We start from the raw sequence: 21,675 nt of genomic DNA on the forward strand, positions 1-21,675 counted from the left end.
GCGCTCAGCCTCCGGGGCTGCGGCAGGGGAGGGGGCGCAGCCCGGGCCGGGTAGACGCGGTGCCCCCGCCCCCACCACGCCCCCCCGCCCCCGCCACGCGTGGTACGACCCGCTGGCTCCGCCCCTTCCCGTTCTTTAGTGCCGGGTCCGCATGGCTGCAGAGACGCCCTCGGCGGCCCGACCGCGGTCCCGACCTGCCATGGCCCAGCGGAGGAAAAAGAAGGGGCTTCGGAAGCGCCGGAACGCGGCCTCCCACGCCCGCAGCAGCGACTCGGAGGACGGCGAGTTTGAGGTCCAGGCGGAAGATGACACCCGCGCGCAGAAGGTGGGAGCGCGGGGCTGGGACACATGTTGGAGTCCGACCCCCGGCTCCGTGGGCGCCCCGTGGCCGCAGTTCCCCCGGCTGAGGAGTGGGCACTTCCCAGGGTGGGGAGAGGCCAGCTGGCAGGGGATCGGGAGCAGGATCGCCGGTCTGACCCGGGTCCTGGCGGCCGGAGCCACCGCGTTCCGAAGGCTGGGGCCTGCGGGCCTTCCTGGTCAGCTCTTTGGATGCCCGCTTCTCATTGGCTACTTCCTACTCAGGGGGCGGGCCCTAGTTCCCATTCGTCCAATGAAAAGTGCAGGTACTGAAGCTCTGACTTGGAGAGTTTAGGGGGTTCTTTTGAGAGGTTGAATTAAGGGAAGGCCGAGGTCCGTAGATTGGGACAGTGATGCCCCCAAACCTCTGGGGAATTAATAGTAATAAATTAAATCTGGGTTTGTTGACCGCCTACTATGTGCCAGGTTCCGTGCTAAGAGCTTTACCAGCCTTATCATTTAATCATCACACCACCCCGTGAGCTATGTATTGTCATCCCATTTGCCAGAGGAGGAAACGGAAGCCGAGATTGGTAAAAGAACTTCACCAAAACCTCACAGTTTGTGAGCGGGGGAGCCGGGATTCAAACCCGGGACTGTCTGGTTTCAGAGCCTGTGCTGTTTCTACTACTGAATGCCAGCTGTATGCAAACGGGAAGGGAGGGCAGTAGCCTGTTATTTCCCACAGCACCGTGCCCAGCCGGTGCCTGGCACAGAATAGCTTTGGGTAAGTAGATGAGCGAGTGTTTATGTGAAGAGAGACCTATACTTCTCCAAGGCAGGCACCAGACTTTATCCCAGTTTCCCCAGCCTGGCTAAAGCCTGGCACACAGTAGGTGCTCTGTAAATGTGGAGAAACTGCTAAAGGTAATGAACAGGAGGTCAGAGTACTACATGCCAAAGAGGAGCCCATGTATGTGGTTCAGACTAGGGCTCTGCCCTGGCTCAGCCCTGTACAGGCTGTGGGATAGTGAAGAAGTTGCTTAACCTCTCTGAGCCACATCTGCAGAAGACAGAGGTTTCCACCTGTGCAGAAGGCTGATGATGACATGTGCATCACAGACCTGGGAAGGATTGAATGACATGTTTATATGCTCTGTCGTGCAGTAGAATGCTGGGCCCTGGCGTGTTCCAGGACTTGGTTGTTATGTGCCTAGAACAGGGACTGGCAAACTTTTCCTCCAGGGACCACGTGGTAAATATTTTAGGCTTTGTGGGGCCCTATAAGGTCACCGTCTTTTTTGTTTGATTTTTTGACAGTCTTTTAAAATGTATGTGACCATTCTTAGCTCACAGGCTATACTAGACAGGCTGCAGCCCTGCCTAGATGTTGCAGGGACCACAGAGGGCCACAGTGGGAAGAACACACTCCGATCCCCCCACTTGCTGTCTGTGTGATCTTGGGCGGGTCACGTCACCCCTCTGTGCCTCAGTTTCCTTCTGTGTAAGATGACAAAGTAATAGTACCCACTTCCTGAGGTTGTCGTAGGATTAAGGTGTTAACCTATGTGAATGCAGCAGCACCTGGCTTCGAGTAAGAGCTCTGTGAGCTCTAATCATTACGGTGAATTAGCGGGCCATACCTGTTATTTCTGAGAGGGAGGGGACAGCCCTGTAGTCTGAGAGGGCTCCCCGGAGGAGGCATCTTTGTTAGCTGTGCTGGGACTAAGGGGTCTTGGATGGGCAGAGAGGAGGCAGGCACAAGAGAGACCAGAGTTAGGTAAGGGTGATGGGTCAGAAAGGGGATTAAGGAGAGGAGAGCAGGACAGCTTGGAAAGGTCTAGTTGCGATGGGCTCTCTAGAGTTAATTTCCAGGGCTTGGAATGACAGGCCCGGACGATGATGATGATGATGATGATGATATCGCCACCTCTGTGCTGGGCACTGTTCTGAGCTTCGCGCTTACCTGTTTAGTCTTCACAACACCCTGTGAGGCATATGCTCTCGTCACCTGTTTCCCAGATGTGGGAACACAGACTCCGGGAAGATTAAGTCCCTTGTGTGGGGTCTCCCAGCTGGCAAGTGACAGAGTTGGGACTGAAACCAGGCTGTGTGTCTGCAGAGCCCGCTCTCTGCCCCTCCACCCTGTCCTGGCCCCATCAAAGGGGAGCCCTTAACAGGGACGTCTCGTGACCTGGCAGGGGAGTCATTGACTAGAATGGGGTGCAGACCAGCTGCAGGACAGCCCCTCCCTGCCCAGTGGTCTGATGGTACCTGGAGTGACGCTGCCTCTCTGCTCCTCCCTCCAGCTGGGACCTGGCCGACCCCTGCCCACCTTTCCCACCTCGGAATGCACCTCGGACGTGGAGCCGGACACGCGGGAGATGGTGCGAGCCCAGAACAAGAAGAAGAAGAAGTCGGGAGGCTTCCAGTCCATGGGTGGGTGCTCCAGGCATCTGGGGAAATTGGGGTGGGGGTGGGGGGATAGCAGCAGGGGGTCACCACACCCTCTGAGCTCTGCTCTGGGCCCAGCACTGGTAGGTATTGGACAAACTGAGGCAGCAGACACTGTCTCAGAGCCAGTCAGGGCCTCATGGGGGCAGCGGGCCTGACACAATGAGAGAACAGTTAGAGCAGGACTCAGGGCGATGCCGGTGCAGGAACAGGCAAAGACATTTGGGGATTTAGTGCCTGACAATAACATTTCAGAGCAGAGGGGAAAAGATGGGATAGTCATGTGCGTGGGGGCTCCCTCCACCCCGGTTGTTCCCATGTCTTTCCCAGGCTTGAGCTACCCGGTGTTCAAAGGCATCATGAAGAAAGGCTATAAGGTGCCAACGCCCATCCAGAGGAAGGTACGCGGCAGGCAGGGCTGGTGAGGTTGGAAGGAGGGGATGAGGGACTTGGCCTTCTCTCAGCCTCTTGATAGACACCCCTTGTCCCAACTGTCACATCTACTGTCCCTCTTATTCTGAAGCCCCACAGCTTGCCTGTTTCACGGGTCGGGGAAGTTGGGCCCAGCAGAGAGGAGACGCGACCCTGTGTCTCTTTGCCATTTAAGGCTGTTCCCTGCTGAGGCTGCACAGTGAGGAACAGTGGTCAGGGAGGGTAGAGTCTGGCTTAATCTGAAGAAGGATGTTCAAACCATGGAAAGAGTTGGGGGTGGTGAGCTGCTCGTCCCTGCAGGTGTGCAAACGAGCGTTGGCAAAAATGGGATCAGGGCTGGGCGACAGGCCCCTTCCCCCTCACTGAAGTCCCCTAGTTCCACTGGGAACTCGAAGCTCCGGTGTAGGAGCTGACCCCGCTTCTCCCCTTCCCTCCCCTCCCCTCCCCATTCGTCTCCAGACCATCCCCGTGATCCTGGATGGCAAAGACATGGTGGCCATGGCCCGGACGGGCAGTGGCAAGACAGCCTGCTTCCTTATCCCCATGTTCGAGCGGCTCAAGGCCCGCAGCGCTCAGACGGGAGCCCGTGCCCTCATTCTCTCGCCCACCCGGGAGCTGGCCCTGCAGACCATGAAGTTCACCAAGGAGGTGTGTCAGGGTTGGGGAGCGGGGAGGGGGACGGGGGAGGGGGACGGTGGGGAGGGCAGGGAGAGGCAGACTGAGCTGGGATCAGTGGGGAGGCCTGAGGGGGCTGAGTCACCTCCCCCTTACCCTCTCTCAATCTTTCTGTCTCTCCCCACAGCTGGGCAAGTTCACCGGCCTCAAGACTGCCCTGATCCTGGGTGGGGACAAGTAAGAACCCTCTTGCCCTTGGCCACAGTCACCCACACCCCCATCCCTGTGCAAGCGCACCCCATGCCTCCAGGGTATCAGAATGTAGGTGCCTGTGTGGCTTATTAACAATAGCAAGTTCTCGGCACATTCTAAAAAATAAGACTGATGTTTGTGAAGAATAAGGGAAACATGCAGTAACATACAAGAAGGAATTTCCCACACGAGCACATTGCGAAGGTTCTGATGCTCCTGAAAGACAGCTGGTGGCATCCGGGTCACCCACCCGGTAGCTCAGATGTATGTTTTAACGTGCGCATGTGTGGGTTGTTTAAAGCAGAATGTGCACGAATCAAAGCATGTTTGTAATTGCTCAGATTTGCAAAATGTATTTTTCCTGATGTGCTGGTACCATCCTTCTGAAGTGGCAGGCATCACACCTGTTTACAGGTGAGCACGCTGAGGCGGTGGTGGGCCCAGAGCCGTGCAGTGGTTTGGTAGTACTGCTCAGATGAGAACTCGGGTGCCCTGCTGTGCCCCTCCCCCTTCCACAGGCTCCCTCACAGGGCAGCCCCCTCCTTGTTCTCAGTGTCACTGTCACCAGTCACTCAGTTCTGCGTGTTTTGCTGTCCAGTGCTCTTTGCTTACATTATAATGTATTATCTCTAGTTAGTTACTGTGAGCAATGCCTCCCAGGCTAGGCCTGGCCCGGAATTCTGGCTCCTACAGGTGTCCCAAGGGACGACTAAGTTAGGGATGTGTGTGCTCAAAAGGTTTAAGAATACGGACGGAGAGATCCCAGAAACTGGATTCGAGGTGCAGCTGGCAGTTCCAGGGGTAGTTGCTAGGAGGCTGTAGTTGCTAGAGAGTGAGGTGGGTTCTGAGGCTGAGCCCACACTTTCGGGAACTCTTTGTTGTATGAGTCCTTTTGTATGTTTGAACCTGCATCTCTTCAGGGCAGTGCCTTTGCCTAGGATGTCAGCAATAGCCTTTCCCCAGTTGCAAGTCTGGGGTCAGGGAGTGGGGCTCACCGGGTATTTGGTGTGGGAAGGGACAGGGACTAGACAGAGACCTGTTCTATCGAGCTGACTCCTGCCCTTCTCCCTAGAATGGAAGACCAGTTTTCAGCCCTGCATGAAAACCCTGACATGTGAGTCTGCATTGGGGGTAATGCTCTGGGGTCCCTTCCCAGATGGCCAACGTCTGGGGAGTGAGAGGAGGGCTCTGCTGGTGGCCCTGGGTGACCTGGCCTGCACACCCCTTCCAGAATCATTGCCACCCCTGGCCGCCTGATGCATGTGGCTGTGGAGATGAACCTGAAGCTGCAGAGCGTGGAGTACGTGGTATTTGACGAGGCTGACAGGTAAGGCTGCAGGTACACCCCTCGCAGTGTCCAGATTGGCCGAGGCTGGGAAATGGGAGGAAGGTGCGGTTGCTGGGAGGAAGGGCTCTGCCAGGAGAGACCTGTGTACCGGGATCACCGTTAGAAAAAGTAGCACAAAGTTGAGAACACAGGCGGGATCAAATCCCAGCCCCATGAACTTGGACAAATCACTGAGGGTCTTGGGGGCCTGGGGGGCCTCGCCTGCAGAGTGGGGATAAAATAGCATGTGCCTCGCAGAATGCCGTGAGGACTCAGGAGCCGATATTTGTAAAGTACTCAGAAAGGTGCCTGACCCAGAGCGAGGGCTGCTGTCATTTATTTCAATGCAAATTTGTAGGAAACAGATCAGACCCAAGATTTCAAGGTCATTATTGCTTAGAATGAAGTTGTCAGATAGAGAAAAATCGAGGCAAACACCGACCACATGGGAGAAGTGTGGTGGGGGCGAGGGTGGCTGAAGTTGGGAACTCACTGGAGGAAGCCCCTCTCCTGACCCGTCCTGCCCTCCGCCCTCCCAGGCTCTTTGAAATGGGGTTTGCAGAGCAGCTGCAGGAAATCATCAGCCGCCTCCCGGGGGGCCACCAGACGCTCCTGTTCTCTGCCACGCTGCCCAAAATGCTGGTGGAGTTCGCCCGGGCCGGTGAGTGAGCTCGGGTGGGGGCCTGGGCCCGGGCCTTGTCCTTCAGTGACTCAACCCCCCGCTCCCCTCTGCGCCCACCACAGGCCTCACGGAGCCCGTGCTCATTCGGCTGGATGTGGACGCCAAACTCAACGAGCAGCTCAAGGTGAGGTCTGCCTGTGCCCCTCGCCCGGCCTCTGGGCCCTGAGAGCCACACCCTCACGGCCCCTCTCCCTGCAGACCTCCTTCTTCCTCGTGCGGGAGGACACCAAGGCCGCCGTGCTCCTCCACCTGCTGCGCAATGTGGTGCGGCCCCAGGACCAGACGGTGGTGTTTGTGGCCACAAAGCACCACGCGGAATACCTCAGTGAGGTGAGAGGGCCTGGCTGGCTGAGGAAGACAGGTCCTGGCACCTGCACCTTCATTAGCTCGGGGCTGCAGTTCCATGTGCAGACACCAGAGGGCAGCACCAGAGCAGGACACGGGCCTGGCCAGGGCTTATTACTTTAATGAACTCCCAGGTACTCAGTTATCCACTCATGGCCAGTCCTGACTCATCTGTTGCTACCCCCTCCACGCAGATTATGTTGAAGTATTCTCCCAGCCGTGCTATCACTTTTGTATAAATTTTCCCATATGTTTCATTTTTTAAAAATGAGGCGTAGCCTGCATGCCTTGTACAGTGCCCAATTCTACGTGAGCAACTGGATGAGTTTTTCCATATGACAGCATGGTGTCCCTGTGCCCCAAAGGCTGCTGGGGCCCCTCCCTTGGTCAGCCACACCTGGGGTCTGTTTTCTGAGGACACACTTCACTGGGTTCATTAACTTGTCAAACATTTAACGGAGCTTCCTCCTTGCGTGCAGCTGCTGGGGTCTCTGATGAATGAGACTGAAATAGTAATTCTCAAAGAGCAGTTAACACTCTCACGGTTCTTCCTGTGTTCTAGGCCGAGTTCTCAGCACTGTGTTAACTCATTGAATCCTTATAACAAAGCTACAGAGCAGGAACAATTCTCCCCGTTCTATAGACGAGGAAAATGAGGGCACAAAGAGGTTAGGTCACTTGCCCGAGGTCATGCAGCTCATTAGTGGGAGAGCCAGGATGAGGCTTACACCAGGTCATGGCATCCCTCGGTGGCCCAGACTCCTCTCTCCTACCAGCTCCTCACCCCTCTCCCCTCTCCCCTCCCGTCCTGGCTCCGAGCAGCTGCTGACGACCCAGCGGGTGAGCTGCGCCCACATCTACAGCGCCCTGGACCAGACGGCCCGCAAGATCAACCTGGCCAAGTTCACCCACGGCAAGTGCTCCACCCTCATTGTGACGGACCTGGCGGCCCGGGGCCTGGACATCCCACTGCTGGACAACGTCATCAACTTCAGCTTCCCAGCCAAGGGCAAGCTCTTCCTGCACCGCGTGGGTAAGGAGCCGGCGGGCGCTGAGCCCCGGGGGGAGCTGAGGGCGCAGGGCGCGACGCCCGCCCTCCAGGTGGGTAAACCGGCCCAGGGGTCTGACCTATAGGTGAGGACCTGGTGGGGGTGGGCGGGCACGATTCTGATGGGTGACTCACGGCTCCAAGGGGGCAATTCTCCACTCTCTGGACTCTCTGGACTCTGTCCTGGGCGTCTCTGTCTTTTCTGTCGTGCTCCTCAGCCCCCTCCTCCCCGAAGTCCTCTCCGTAACGCTGCCCTGGGAGCTCCTCTCCTGGGGCCCTGTGCCCCTCAGGGTTGGGCAGGTGGGAGTTGTGCTGGGCTGTGGGGACTTTTCCGTTGCTAAAACTTGACCACCTCCTCCAGGTCGTGTGGCCCGGGCTGGTCGAAGTGGCACGGCCTACTCCTTGGTGGCCCCAGATGAGGTCCCCTACCTGCTGGACCTGCACCTGTTCCTGGGCCGCGCCCTCACCCTCGCCCGCCCCCACGAGGAGCCCTCAGGTGAGTGGAGGCCGGGGCGGGGCTGAGGTCCTCCGTGGAGTTCTTCACGTGGGCAAGGGACAGAGCTGTCCCCTCTGGTAGGGGGTGGGTCTGGATTTGACCCCAGGAGAAGATCCCCGTACGGTCACCCTCGGTATCCACGGTGGATTGGTTCCAGGACCCCATCAGATACCAAAATCCACGATGCTTAAGTTCCTTATATTAAATGACATTTGCATATAACCTACACACATCCTCCCTAACACTAAATCATTTCTAGGTTACGTATAGTAATAGAATGTGAATGCTATGTAAATAGGTGTTACACTGTATGGTTTAAGGCAGTGGTCGGCAAACTCATTAGTCAACAGAGCCAAATATCAACAGTACGATTGAAATTTCTTCTGAGAGCCAAATTTTTTAAACTTAAACTATATAGGTAGGTACATTGTTATTAACTTAATTAGGGTACTCCTAAGGCTTAGGCAGAGCCACACTCAAGGGGCCAAAGAACTGCAGTTTGCCGACCACGGGTTTAAGGAATAAAGACAAAATTCTGTACGCATTTAGTACAGATGCAACCGTCATGGGCCTAACCATGTAGCACGTCGGCAACCACGGGGGTAATTCTGTGATTCGGGGCCAGTGTGGGAGGCCGGGCCATGGGCAGGTGGCCCCGGCCGGCAGGCCTATGACCGGGCTCCGTGTGCGGTGGCAGGTGCGGTCGGTGTGGACGGCGTGCTGGGCCGGGTGCCACAGAGCGTGGTGGACGACGAGGACTGCGGCCTGCGGAACACCCTGGAGGCGTCGCTGGAGCTGCGGGGCCTGGGCCGTGTGGCCGACAATGCCCAGCAGCAGTACGTGCGCTCGCGGCCAGCACCCTCGCCAGAGTCCATCAAGCGGGCCAAGGAGCTGGACCTCGCGGGGCTGGGCCTGCACCCCCTCTTCAGTGAGTCCCCATGCAGGGCAGGGCAGGGGTGGTGGGCAGGCCCTGCAGAGCCGGCCCTGGCCTCACGCCTCCCTCCCCGCCAGGCTCGCGCTTCCAGGAGGAGGAACTGCAGCGGCTGAGGCTGGTGGACAGCATCAAGCAGTACCGTTCGCGGGCGGTGAGTGAGGGCCAGGGGGACCCCAGCAGGGAATCCATTTGAGCTCAAAGCTTCTGAAACTGTATCTCTAGCTCTGTTGGCATCTCTAGAGATGCCCCTTGTTCTGGGACCATTCCTGCTGGTCCACGACAGGTTCCTATGTGGCAACCATTTCCTTCCACTTACTGATGGGCAGCCTGAGGCTCACAGGAGTGACTTGCCCGAGGCCTGGAGGAGGCCTGAGGAGCTGGCTTCCCATTGCCTTTCATCTCCTGTTGACGCCCTCTGAGCACCCCATTTGGTACCTAGGGGACAAGCCTGCCAGCCAGCCAGCCTCAGGGAAAAGGATTTGAGTGTCACGGTTGAGAGCACTGGTTTCAGAGCCAGCTGGGTCTGGGCTGAAATCCTAGCTGTGGCTCGTCCCAGCTGTGTGACCTTGGGCTGGTTACTTGCCCTCTCTGGGCTCCCTTTCTGGTTGTGAAAGGCAGATAATGAGAGAGCCCTCCCAGAAGGGTTGAAAGGACTTGGGGAGGAATGCCATAGGGAGCCCACCAGGCTGGTGAGGGAGGAGTTGGGGGGAGGAGAGGCCAGTGGGTGAAGGACTAGGGTGTCATCTCCACAGACCATCTTTGAGATCAACGCCTCCAGCCGGGACCTGAGCAGCCAGGTCATGCGGGCCAAGCGGCAGAAGGACTGCAAGGCCATCGCCAGCTTCCAGCAGGGGCGGCAGGAGCGGCAGGAGGGCCTGGCTGGCACAGCCCGGGGCTGCCCAGCGCGGCAGGCGGAGCAGCCTGGGAAGGAGGAGGAAGAGGCAGCGGGAGAGAGCGTGGAGGTACACACCCCACCCGGGACCTGGGGTCTGGGCTGTGTCAGAAGCTGGGCCTTAGTGCCAGAGGCAGGGCTGGGGGACTGCAGAGGTGTCCCGTTCACCTGGTGGGCAGGGTCCTGGGCCTGCTCATGCTCCCCTCTTACATTTGATTTGGATGGGGGTTCAGTAGCCAAAACATAACAGTTGAAAACCCCGGACTCGTCCCTAACACAGAGAGGGCCAGGCCCAGAGAGGGCCAGGGCCTGGCCTGGTCACACAGCCGGGAGATTAAGCTGGGATGGAACACGGGTCCCTCCTTGGTTGGCACCTCAGCCCCGCAGCCCCCATCTGTCCTGACCCTGCTGGTGCTTGAGGTGGGGCGAGCTGCACGTGCAGAGGAGGAAATGGCAACCCCAAGCCGGACTGGTGTTGGGGGGCAGGTGGGCTCCCAGGGGCTGCAGGTGTGACTGGGCCTTGGTCTGCCAGGACGTCTTCACAGAGGTCGTGGGCCGGAAGCGGCACCAGCCAGGACCTGAGCGGGGAGCCAAGAGGCGGAAGGAGGAGGCCCGGCAGCGGGACCAGGATTTCTATGTCCCCTATCGGCCCAAGGACTTCGACAGTGAACGGGGGTGAGCAGCCAGCCGGAGGGTGTGTGTGTGGTGTATATGTGTGTGTATGCATGGTGTATATATGTGTGTGTGTGGTGTGTATATTTATTTATATGTATGCACGCATGTGCGGTGTACCTATGTACACGTGTGTGGTGTGTATATTTGTATGTATGCACGAGTGTGTGGTGTATATGTGTGTGGTGTACGTGTGTGGTGTACATATGTGCGTGTGTGTATATGTGTGTGTACATGCATGTGTGGTGTACATATGTGCGTGTGTGTACATGTGTGTGGTGTGTGTGTGTGGCAGGTGGGGCCTGATGGGCCCCCATCAACCCTGTTGTGTCTCCCCACCGCCCTCTGCAGCCTGAGCGTTGGTGGGGACGGGGGCGCCTTTGAGCAGCAGGTGGCTGGCGCTGTCCTGGACCTGATGGGGGACGAGGCCCAGAACCTGACCAGGGGCCGGCAGCAGCTCAAGTGGTGAGTGAGCGTACCAGTGCGGCCCTTCCGTGCCCGCCTGTCTGCCACGTTGTCCCTACCCACTGGCATGTGACCCCCAGCCTGTCCTGACTCCCCTTTGATCCCGAGAGTAGGAAATATGCCACCCCCACCCCCTCATTGATCCTGCACAACACGAATTACGATCTGTGACCCCCTCCTCCGGTCCCCATGTCATCACACAATAAGGATGATGAACCCTACCCCACCCCCATTCAGCGCCTAGAAATGGCAGAGTAGGGGTTGGGAACCCTGTCCCTGACCGAGGCCCCCCAGTTTCCAGTGACCCCCACACACACTGCCTTTGAGACCTAGGCTACTAGGGAAAGGTGAGGAGGAGCCGGGGACAGGCCTTTATTGAGCACCTACTGCGTGCCAGACATGGCCATGCTGCTTTTCTGCAATCCTCCAACGTCCCAGTGAGAGGGTCAGGGGAGGGAGGCCGCCCCAGGCCCCCTCCGTCCACAACAGCCCACCAACCCTCTCTCCTGCAGGGACCGGAAGAAGAAGCGGTTTGTGGGACAGTCAGGACAGGAGGACAAGAAGAAGATCAAGACAGAAAGTGGTCGCTACATCAGCAGCTCCTACAAGCGCGACCTGTATCCTGAGGGGCGGGGCTGAGTGGCACCTCCTATAGGCGGGGCCTGTTTATGCTGGGGGGGCGGGGCCTTCTCCCAGCCCAGGGGTTTCCTGGGCTTCAGCATCCGCCAGCCGCCTCCTTAACACGCTTCCCAGCTACCAGAAGTGGAAGCAGAAACAGAAGATCGACGACCGCGACTCGGAGGAGGAAGGGCCATCGGACCGGCGAGGCCCAGAGCGAAGAGGTTGGAAGCGGGGCCGAGGCCAAGGTAGGATGCACTGCCACACGCACATGGGCAAGTGGTATGTTTGGTCACCTGGGAACTTGGTCCTCCGATCCGTCCCGAGTCCCTCAGCTGATGACAGGTAAGGGGGTTTGTACCGCTCTGTCTGCCAGAGCCTGTGCTACATGATGCCACCGTGGGCCAGCTGCCCTGCGTGCCAGGGCCTCAGGCTGCCCCTCGGGGCTTTGCTGTGCTCTGAAGGGAGGGGACGAGCCTGTCCCGTCCCCCCAAGCTTGCGGTCAGAGAGGGCTCCGCTTGCCGTGTGGAGACAGGCTCTGCTAGACACTCGCCACGCAGGGCCTGGGTGCAAAGACAGAATGCCCACCTTACAGGCAGGGACGCTGAAGTGAGTCACGGGGCAGTGCCTGGCCCTGGGCTACCCAGCTGCCTGCCACCTCCCCTGGGGACGGAGCGTGGCACTATGTCCTGGGCTCTCAGTCACTGCTGGGTCCCCGGTGCCTGGCACAGAAGAGGCACTCAGTCAAGCTTTGGTGAAGTGTTAATAATCATAACAGTTACACCCAGGAGGCCCTTCCTATGGGCTAGGCCTTGTTCTGAGCATTGTACACATTAAATCATTGGCTCATTAGGACCCATGAGGAGGAAGGTGCTATTATTCATAATTCACCGAGGGGGAAACAGAGGCACAGAGAAGTGACTTGCCCAGGTCTAAGAGGCCACAGCTGGGATTTGAACCCCGGAAGTCCTGGCTTGAGGTTCCAGACCTATACCGTAGACTACTGTAGCCTTGTTAAGCACCTACTATGTGCCAGAGGCGGGGGCCACAGCGGTGAACGCACAATGGGAGTGGGGGCAGGGGAGCCGTCCGGAGGCTTCTGGGAGGAGGAGGCATTGGGAATCAACCCAAAGGCTGAGCTCCCTGGATCCTTGTCTTGGCAGGTGCCTCCCAGCCGCGTACCTCAGGCCCCCCCGCAGGCCGCGTGCGCTCAGAGCTCAAGACCAAGCAGCAGATCCTGAAGCAGAGGCGCCAAGCCCAGAAGATGCGCTTCCTGCAGCGTGGGGGCCTCAAGCAGCTCTCTGCCCGCAACCGGCGCCACGCCCGGGAGCTGCAGCAGGGCGCCTTTGGCCGGGGCGCGCACTCCAAGAAGGGCAAGATGAGGAAGAGGATGTAAAGAAGATGGCCCAGCCCCCGGCTCCTTCCGGCTCCAAGTGTGAACACCAGCACATGCTCCTGTGTGCCGCTATGTGCCTGGCCCTGTGCAGGGCGTTTGGGGAGCTCCCTGCAGAGCCACCGCCCATGAGGAGTGCTGTAGGCCACAGGTCAGCAGCTGCCTCTGCTGAGACAGGGACGTTTGTGCAAGGTCTTGAAGGGTGCATAGGAGTTTGCGCCCTGAATTGGCGACTCGGCTCCTGCTGCTTCTGTGTGCTCTGGGTTCAGAGGTGGTGGTCACACAGGTCTGAGCCGTGAGTGCCCAAGGCCCAGTGATGTATTTTTAAGGTAATAAACCTTTCTTGAGCCCCTCTGGTGGACCAGGAGTGCCGTCCACTCTAGGAGTTGGAAGGGACAGACCCAGGCACTGAAATCCCAGCTAGCGCGCTGGGTGAGTTGAGAGCGTGTGGGCAAGTCCCGTGGGATCCCCCGGGGACCCCCCCTGAGGTTGGGTTCTGTTGGTGTCCCCAGTTTGTAGAGGAAAATGAGGCTCAGAGGATGAGTTAGCTATCTAAGGTGGGAGAACTCCAAAGCTGACAGTCGGTCCCCTTCCTCCTGCTGGGCCAGCCTCGCAGCTGGGAATGGAGCTGGGGGGCGGGGGCGGGGGCGGGGCGACACAACAGGATGCAGGGTCTGGGGCAGGGGCACACTGCTCCTCTGGCTGTGAAGGGGTTCACCCTGCCCCACCACATACCAAGCAGGCAGTACCTGGCCAGGCCTCTGTCCTGCCCGAGGCCTGTGCTCCCGGGCCCGTACTGGGTCCTGGCAGGTCAAGGGGAGCCTCCCGCAGCTGCATATCAAGCCAGGGAGGGGCCTTGTGAGCAGGTGCCTGGGAGTGGGTTTCGGCTCCCGAGACCCTCTTGCTGATCCTATTGATTTTTCTTGACTTAACCCAACACTCCCCTGGAATTTACCAGCATTTGCACCAGACCCCATTACAAGCACCTGGCAAATACCTGCTTTTTAATGCCCCCAGCTGCCCTGGAGGAAGAACCCGGCCCCAGGCCAGGTGGTGGGGGTGGGGTGGGTGCCCCCATGTCGGCCACGAGTTCTGAGTGCTGGCTGTGTGCCCCTCGTGTTGTCGCGCCGCCACCATTCCGCCCCACCCCAGGAAATGCGCACCTTCTTTCCGGGAGGAGAAGCCCCGGGGGCGGGGGCGGGGGGGTGCCCACTACTCACCAGGGTCGGGCTAGGGGGCTGCGGTCTCGAGCTCACTCTGGGGGAGGCTGGCCAGCACGGCAGAGAGGTCCAGGAGGAACAGCTTCACCTGGGGGTCCCCAACAAGCCAGTCACACCCCAGCCCGTGTCCCATGCCCACCCCCAATGCTGCAAGACCAGGGTCGGGTCGGGGTCGGGTTCAGGACCCTCTAAAAGACAGCAATGTTGGTGGTTCCGGGTTTTTTTAAGGCCCAGTCGGCCTCCCAAACGATTCCTTAGCAGATGCCTTCGCAGTTGGGTACCACCTGCATTATAATTAAATTCTTACTTTCACCTCCATCAATTTATTTTCCCCCTTTAATTGGATCAGTCATATTTGTTGGCTTACTCACTTTCTCCATGGGTGGCCCTCCTCTGCTTTGAGCTAATTCACTTACTGACACGGACTTAATGAGCACCTCTGGCTCCACTGCCAAGAACCAGTCACCCGGCCGACCTTCCCTTGGGCGCTCCCTTCACATGTTTCACTGAAATCAACGTCTGAGATGGAAACTAGACTCCAGCAAAGATGGGGAACGTTTAAGTCACCCTTTTCTGAAGTGGGGGGAACGAAAAATAGCTACAATGAAAACGAAACTGGCCCTAGCCGATTTGGCTCAGTGGATAGAGCATCGGCCAGCGGACTGAAGGGTCCCAGGTTCGATTCCAGTCAAGGGCACATGCCTGGGTTCCAGGCTCGATCCTCAGTAGGGGGTGTGCAGGAGGCAGCCGATCAGTGATTCTCACCATTGATGTTTCTATCTCTCCCTCTCCCTCTCTGAAATCAATAAATTTTTTTAAAAAAAAAACAAACGAAACTGTTACCCAGTTTGGCCAGTTGCTGTTGCTGACGGGGGTGAGTCCTAGTCCCCAGACCAGGGCGTGGAAGGCCTAGTTGCCCCGTGTTGGGATCAGAGTGTTGGTTGAAAAGGGATCGGCGTTTGCTGTCACTGCATATTGAGCCTCTGTCCCTCCTAGCGTCACCTGGGGGTGGACCTCGGTACCTGAGCCACACCAGGGAGAGCAGTGGCCCACAAAAACCCACCCAACGCAGGCCATGGCACAAAGGTGGGCTGGGGGGGGGGCGTTCTTGCCGTTTGGTTGGAATCCTGGCCATGGGGGGCGGGGCAGGGGTGGGGTGGGTGAAGGAGTGCCTCTTTGTTTCCCCCACTCCTCAAGGGGGTCATGCTCTGGGAACCCCCAGAAACAAGTGTCTCCAGAGTCAGAAGCCCCCTCCTCTGGCTGTAAACCTTGCAAACCTGAAAGCATAGAAAAATGGTGCGTGGTCCACAGTGACACCTGTGAGGCCGCGGTGCAGAGACCACTGCTCCACCCCACCTCGCCCTCGCCAGGGAAGCAAGGCCTGTCGGATGACTGCAAAGCAAATCTCGCGCGGCTGGCGTGGCTCAGCGGTTGAGCATCAACCTCTGAATCAGGATGTCACGGTTTGATTCCCAGTCAGGATGCCCACAGCCGATTAACGATTCTCTCTCATCATTGATGTTTCTATCTCTCCCTTTCCCTTCCTCTCTGAAAGCAATAAAAAAATATTTTTAAAAAGCAAGTCTCAATCTCCTGGCTTTTATCGATGTCACTTGTTTGACTCTTGGCATAAATGCATGGAGTCGGTCTGTATACACCCTGGCCCTCCCGCATACGCGGGACACAGACCCAAGGGGCGGGACTTCCTTCCGACCACGTGGCAGGTGACTGTCAACTAACCCCAACCTGGGGGCCCAGGTGGCACTGAGCCCATATCTGGTGCCTCTGATCAGAGGGCCAAGCTTAACCCAGAGGTGGGGTTTCAGGCGTGGGGGTGTGCGAAGGCTTGGGGGCTGGAGGTGTCAACAAGGGCCCTCACCTGCTCCAGCTGCCCCTCCGTGTCCTCGAGGTCCAGGGCAGGCGGCTGCCTCTGATGCTGGCACACCAACTGGAACAGGTTGAGCGCCGCCATCCTCACGCGGCCCAGGAGCAGCGTCTTCTCAGCGGCTGTGTTCTGGATCTGAACCCACTTGGATTCCTGGAGAACGCCCCGCCCGTCCCGGATTAAGGTGTGATGGCTGGAGGAAGGCTGGGCCTCAGGCGCGGTGTCTTCCCGCCAGCCACGTACCCGTGAGCGCTCTCGGGGGGAGGAGGGCAGGCGCGGTCTCAGATATGAGAGGCGTCGCGTGCCCTAAAGCGCTTTCTGATGCCAAACTTGCGCATTAGTCCCGCTGCCCCGCTGCCGTAAGCATCGCCCCATCTGTTCTTATCAACCTGGCGCCCTACCCCGCGGTGGGAGGCTGGGGTCCCTGCGCCCGCTGGGCCGTACCCAGTGCAGCGTGCGCTCCCGCGCCGCCTCCAGGCGCTCCAGCAACTGCGCGCGCTGCTGGCCCAGCCGGAGCAGCTCGTCCTGCCAGGCGTCCCGCAGCCGCTGCAGCCGCGCGCGCGCCTCCTCCAGCTCCGCCCGCCGCCGGCGCTCCGCGAGCCTCAGCGCGGCCAGCGTGTCCGCGAGGGCATCGAAGCGCGCCACCAGCTCGGGGACCTCCTGGAACTGGAATGGGGCCCGGAGGGGGACTCACCGGGCCTGCAGCCCCTGCCCTCCCCCTGCCACTCGGCTCTCCAGCGCCTCCGCAGCCCACCTGTGAAATGGGGGCATCACCAGCCGCTGCCCCTCAAGGGGAGATTGCTCCACCCCTCCGTTCAGCCTAGCTAAGCTCACTGCCTGCGACCAATATTCGTTCTGAGCGCTTGAGTCTACCCCCTCCCGCGCCTGCCCGGGTGTCCTTTCTGAATCTCGGTTTCCCCATCTGTAAAATGGGGTTGACAATAACAGGACCCACTTCACGGGGCCTTGGGGAGAATTCAAGAACAAAACGTGCCCCTGGCATACAGTTAGTGTTCAGTAAGTGGTGGTTCCTGGCATACAGTCAGCGCTCCAGGAGTGCGCCCTTTTAAAGCCGCCCCTGAGGCCACTCCGTGCCGCACGGTGGCTCCGAGCCCCAAACTAACTTCCTGCAGGGCACTCACCTCCGGCAGCCGCCCCAGCACCTGCTCCAGCAGCCGCGCGCAGGGCCCCAGGCGCTCCAGCCGGCGCTGCAGCCGCGCGCGCTCCCGCTGCAGATCCGCGAGCTGGGCCCGGAGCCGCAGCGCCTCGGCCTCCTGGCGGCCCGCGCGGTGTCGCTCCTCGGCCGCCCTCCGCATCCCGCGGCTACGTCGGGCCTCGGCGTCCTGGGGAGGAGGGATGAACCGGAGGCCAGGACGCTCAGGATTGGGCGCCTGCGGAGCGCGCCCCTTCCACCGCGGCCCAGCATTAATTAGCACCTGCAGTCATGGATTGCAAACAGATGGCCTGGGGGCCAAACGCAGCCAGAATCTAATTTTGGTCCCTCACTCCTCCCCCACGGTTTTTTAAAAGCGTGTATGCATCAGTTTTCCCACCACTCCCTTTGTATTAGTACACCAATTTAAAAAATATATATTTTGTATTGATTTCAGAGAGGAAGGGAGAGGGAGAGATAGAAGCATCCATGATGAGAGAGAATCATTGATTGGCTGCCTCCTGCACGCCCCCTACTGGGGATTGAGACCAACACCAGGCATGTGCCCTGACCAGAAATCAAACCATGACCTCCTGGTTCAGAGGTCTATATTCAATCACTGAGCCATGCCAGCCAGGCTAGTACACCCATTTAAAAAAAATAATTAGCACATAAAAGTTTATTAAACATTCTATTGATCTTAGCCATGGGATATATTAAATTTATAGAATGATTTTTAGAGAATTGACATTAAAATGATGACTCTTACCATCCATGACTTGGGATTTAGCCAACAGGTATTGAAGTCCCCAACTATAAGAGTACACCCGTTTTTTAAACATTTCTGTGACATGTCTGGCCCCTAAGGATTGTGACTTTGTGACCCTGTGACCTGCCTCCCCCAGCAGGCCCCACCCACCTGCAAGAACTTGTCAAAGCGGAAAAAGGACCCCTTTAGCTCCTGCTTCTTCTGTTCCAACTGTTCCCGGCGCTGCATCAGGACTGCCATCCTGTTCTGGAACACCTGGCGTGTGAACACGGGTGTCAGTGTGTTTGGGGGTTCAAGTCGTCCAGCGCCTTTAAGTTCACACTTAACTCCTCTCATCTGTGGTCCCTGACCGTGTCGCTGGGCCCCTCCTCAAATCCACCCACAGCTCCCGCCAGCCGCAAGGAAGCCCAGGTGCCCTCCTGCAGCCCCTGCGTGTCCGTGTCCCTGCCCTTTCTCAGGCCTCATCTCACCCTCCCCGCTCTGACACTCTGTCTTCCGGCCACTTGGCCACCTGTTTCCTCTTTGTTTCTTCCTTCTCACACTGTTCCCCTTTGATGGATAAGCCAACTTGCCCTTCAGGAATCCCTAAGACACCACTTCCTCCAGGAAGCCCTCCTTGATCACCCTCATGTGGAAATAGGGGCTTTCTCTGGGCTCTTACAGTCCTTCTCAGTGCATCCCCCTCCTAGCAGTCACCAGCTGGACATGGTCTGGGTCTTTCTCTAGACTGTGAGCCCCTGAGGACAGGGACCATGGTGAGACCCCTAGATCCCGACGAGTGCCCTGCACATGGGTGCTCAGAGCACACTGATTTGCACCAACAACTGATCTCCTTGGATCCCCACTTGACAGGTGAGGAAACCAGGGCTCAGCGTGGTGACGTGACTTGTCTCAGGCCTGGAAGCTAATAAGTTGGCTCCAGGATTTCCCATTCCCCTGCTCACCACCATTTTTTTTGGTCTGGGGTCCCCACAAGTCTCAGGACTACAGTGGGGGCTCACCTCCTTCTGGGCCCGCAGGCCCCGGTCCACATCCGCCAGCTCCTGCCTCTTCCGCAGGAGACACAGCATCGGCAGGGAGTGGCCGGGATTCTGCTCCGGGATCTTCCTGGAGGGGCTCATGGAGGAGGTGAGGGTGAAGGAGGCAAGAGTCAGGGCCCCCAAACTCCCCCCTAGTGCCTGAAATGCCCCCATTAGCCACCTACTGGCTGTGGAATTCTCCATTCATTCATTCATTCATTCATTCAACAAATTGTACTGAGCACCTAGCAAATGCCAGGCACCATCACAGCACTGGGGCCCCTGCTGGGGACAAGACAGACAAAAAGCGGCAATGCGGGAGCTGGCATCCCGGGGGGAGGAGGGGAGGGGCACACACACAGGAGATAAAGCTAACAAATAAGAAGAAGCAGCCCTGACCGGTTTGGCTCAGTGGATAGAGGGTCAGCCTGCGGACTGAAAGGTCCCAGGTTCGAATGTAGACAAGGGCATGTACCTTGGTTGCGGGCACATCCCCAGTAGGAGGTGTGCAAGAGGCAGCTGATCGATGTTTCTCTCTCATCGATGTTTCTAACTCTCTATCCTGCTCTCTTCCTCTCTGAGAAAAATCAATAAAATATATTTTAAAAAAAGAAGAAGAAGAAGAAGCAATGCCAGGACATGGTAGGTGCCAAGGTGACAAATCCTTCAATGCGGAAGGGGGTCAAGAAGTCTCTCTGAGGAGGGCCAGAACCTTGGTGAGCGGAAGGGGAGGGAGGGAGGAGAGAGATGGGAATTACAATCAGAGAAGTTGTGGGGGCCAGAGGGTGGCGAGGGAGGACTTTGGCCTTGACTGTGAGTGGGGTGGGCAGCAGGGGAGGCTTCTGAGCAGAGGAGGGGTCCCCCTGGCCGCTGTGGGGGACAGAGACAATAGGAGGGGCAGGAGAGCTGCAGGAGACTGGTGACGGGGTGATGGGGTGACAGATGATCGGGCGGTTGTAGTGGGGAGGGGAGGAGGGGTCCGTTCTGGATACAGTTTGAGAGCTGAGCTGATGGAGTGATGAGGGAGGTGAGAAAGGAGTCCATGCCCTGGCCGGTTTGGCTCAGTGTATGGAGCGTTGGCCTGTGGACTAAAGGGTCCTGGGTTTGATTCCTGTCAAGGGCACATGCCTGAGTTGCAGGCTCTATCCCCAGTAGAGGGCATGCAGGAGGCAGCTGATCACTGATTCTCTCTCATCATTGATGTTTCTCTCTCTCTCTCTCTCTCTCCCTCTCTCTCTCTCCCCCCTCCCTTCCCCTCCCTGCGGGCCCAGAAGGAGATGAGCCCCCATTGTAGTCCTTTTATTGAAATCAATACAAATACATTTTTAAAAAATAGAAAGAAAGGAGTTCGAGGTGAAGCTGGGACTAAGAGCTGGGAGGGTGTTGCTGATGGAAGAAGGCTGAGTGGGGGGAGGCGGCCAGGGGAGATCAGCTCCTTGCTGTGGCCAAGTTGAAACTGAAGATGCCTGTTAGAGCTCTGGGGGAGGGGTCCAGCAGGCAGCCCCTTAGGGTCGGCTGTGTGGGGAGCAGGAGGGATACACTAACTCCATTCGGCAAGCCTTTCCCAGCTCCGGTTCAGGGGGGATGCTGCCATTTTCAGATTCTAAGACTGCAGTTGGGACCCTCAGTCACTCCACGGAACACAACGCAGGCCTGGGACAGGCTTCCTCCACTCTCCCTTTAAAAATGCAGTTTGCAGGCATGGGGCGGGAGGGGTGGGGGGGAGGCAAAAGTTCATAGAATAATTCCTTCCCACCTGGGTTCAAATCATTTAATCTCAGCTGGATGTCAGCTGGGGTGGGAATCAAGGGCAGGTTAGAGATGTGGGCTACTGACCCCGCTCAGCTCTAACCAGCCCGGAGACGTCAGGGAAGTCCCTAGTTCTCTCTGAGCCTCAGTTGTTTTCATCTGTGAAATGGGGGCGATGATCTCCCACCGTGAACAGGCTGTGGAAGCCAGGATCCAGGACTTGGGAGGGAATGGGCCACCCACTCACTTCTGCACTCCTTCCGGCCCTCCCTGCCACCCGGAGCCACTCACATCGGCAGCTTGTCTTGCAAGGCCAGTCGGAAATCTCTCTCCCAGGACACGGCCATTCTCCTGGCGATTGCTGGGGCTTTCTTTCCACCTGGAGGGTTTCTGATGGAAGGTGGTGCAACAGCGAGTTCAGAACTCCCAGAAGGCAGCCACCAAGCAGGCCCTGGTTGCCCAGGCAACCATCAACGCAACATTCCATTGCCTGGCTGAGGCCCGGGAAATTCACCGCCGGAGGGAGAGGGCGGGGCTGCCGGGAGGGCAGCAGGCTCTGCCCCTTCGGGGGCTTTAACTCCCCGTCTAAATTGGGGTCCCAGAGGAGAGGGGACCCTTGGCCAAGAATTTACCCTCTTGGTGACCCATGTCTGGTCAGGCCTCTTCCTGGCTGGGTGGGATGGGGCCTTGCTAACGTGGCTCTATGCTCAGATGTCTGCTATTATTGGGCACCCACTGTTGCCAGGTCTTGGGTGGGGTCACTTACTCCCCTGCAAGGTGCCAAGGGCCTACCATGTTCCAGCCCTTCGAGGGTCCACTTCCTTTGCTGGGGATGGGGCTCCCCTGGCCACGCCTTACGGAGGGAGCCCGGGTCTGGTTAGGGAGCTAAGGAGGACCAGCTGGAGACCAGCTGGGAAGAGACCCGCGATGGGGATTTGGAGGCTGGGGGTAGGGGAGC

At 58.2% G+C, this 21,675-nt stretch overlaps 2 protein-coding genes across 2 annotated transcripts; one reads left to right on the forward strand and one right to left on the reverse strand.

Moving 5' to 3' along the window:
* Positions 1 to 135: 135 nt before the first annotated feature.
* DDX54 (DEAD-box helicase 54) lies at positions 136 to 14,984 on the forward strand. The gene is made up of 20 exons (XM_070400121.1): positions 136 to 325; positions 2,607 to 2,736; positions 3,082 to 3,152; positions 3,643 to 3,831; positions 3,986 to 4,035; positions 5,123 to 5,164; positions 5,282 to 5,377; positions 5,917 to 6,038; positions 6,122 to 6,183; positions 6,258 to 6,389; positions 7,227 to 7,437; positions 7,814 to 7,948; positions 8,646 to 8,876; positions 8,960 to 9,033; positions 9,635 to 9,844; positions 10,307 to 10,449; positions 10,798 to 10,911; positions 11,424 to 11,528; positions 11,665 to 11,777; positions 12,693 to 14,984. Exons 1-20 carry the CDS (start codon positions 152 to 154, stop codon positions 12,923 to 12,925), a joined length of 2,637 nt encoding a protein of 878 aa, XP_070256222.1. The 5' UTR covers positions 136 to 151; the 3' UTR covers positions 12,926 to 14,984.
* Positions 11,234 to 21,115, reverse strand: CFAP73 (cilia and flagella associated protein 73). The gene is made up of 7 exons (XM_070400123.1): positions 21,009 to 21,115; positions 18,951 to 19,056; positions 18,100 to 18,204; positions 17,170 to 17,370; positions 16,459 to 16,693; positions 16,022 to 16,182; positions 11,234 to 14,230 (listed from the first exon to the last, which is right to left on the reverse strand). Exons 1-7 carry the CDS (start codon positions 21,062 to 21,064, stop codon positions 14,153 to 14,155), a joined length of 942 nt encoding a protein of 313 aa, XP_070256224.1. The 5' UTR covers positions 21,065 to 21,115; the 3' UTR covers positions 11,234 to 14,152.
* Between the last annotated feature and the right edge of the window lie 560 nt (positions 21,116 to 21,675).

Source organism: Myotis yumanensis, unplaced genomic scaffold (assembly GCF_028538775.1).
Source record: "Myotis yumanensis isolate MYYU_CA2020_CCGP unplaced genomic scaffold, mMyoYum1.0.hap1 SCAF_19, whole genome shotgun sequence".
NCBI classification, from domain to species: Eukaryota; Metazoa; Chordata; class Mammalia; order Chiroptera; family Vespertilionidae; genus Myotis; species Myotis yumanensis.

Coding starts and splice junctions, on each gene's coding strand:
- CFAP73 (XM_070400123.1), bottom strand. CDS start 21,064: ATGGCCGTGTCCTGGGAGAGAGATTTCCGACTGGCCTTGCAAGACAAG. Junction 18,205..18,950: donor GCCTGCGGGCCCAGAAGGAG/GTGAGCCCCCAC, acceptor TTCACACGCCAG/GTGTTCCAGAACAGGATGGC. Junction 14,231..16,021: donor CGGAGGGGCAGCTGGAGCAG/GTGAGGGCCCTT, acceptor GGGGACCCCCAG/GTGAAGCTGTTCCTCCTGGA.
- DDX54 (XM_070400121.1), top strand. CDS start 152: ATGGCTGCAGAGACGCCCTCGGCGGCCCGACCGCGGTCCCGACCTGCC. Junction 3,832..3,985: donor CCATGAAGTTCACCAAGGAG/GTGTGTCAGGGT, acceptor CTCTCCCCACAG/CTGGGCAAGTTCACCGGCCT. Junction 10,912..11,423: donor GGCCGGCAGCAGCTCAAGTG/GTGAGTGAGCGT, acceptor TCTCTCCTGCAG/GGACCGGAAGAAGAAGCGGT.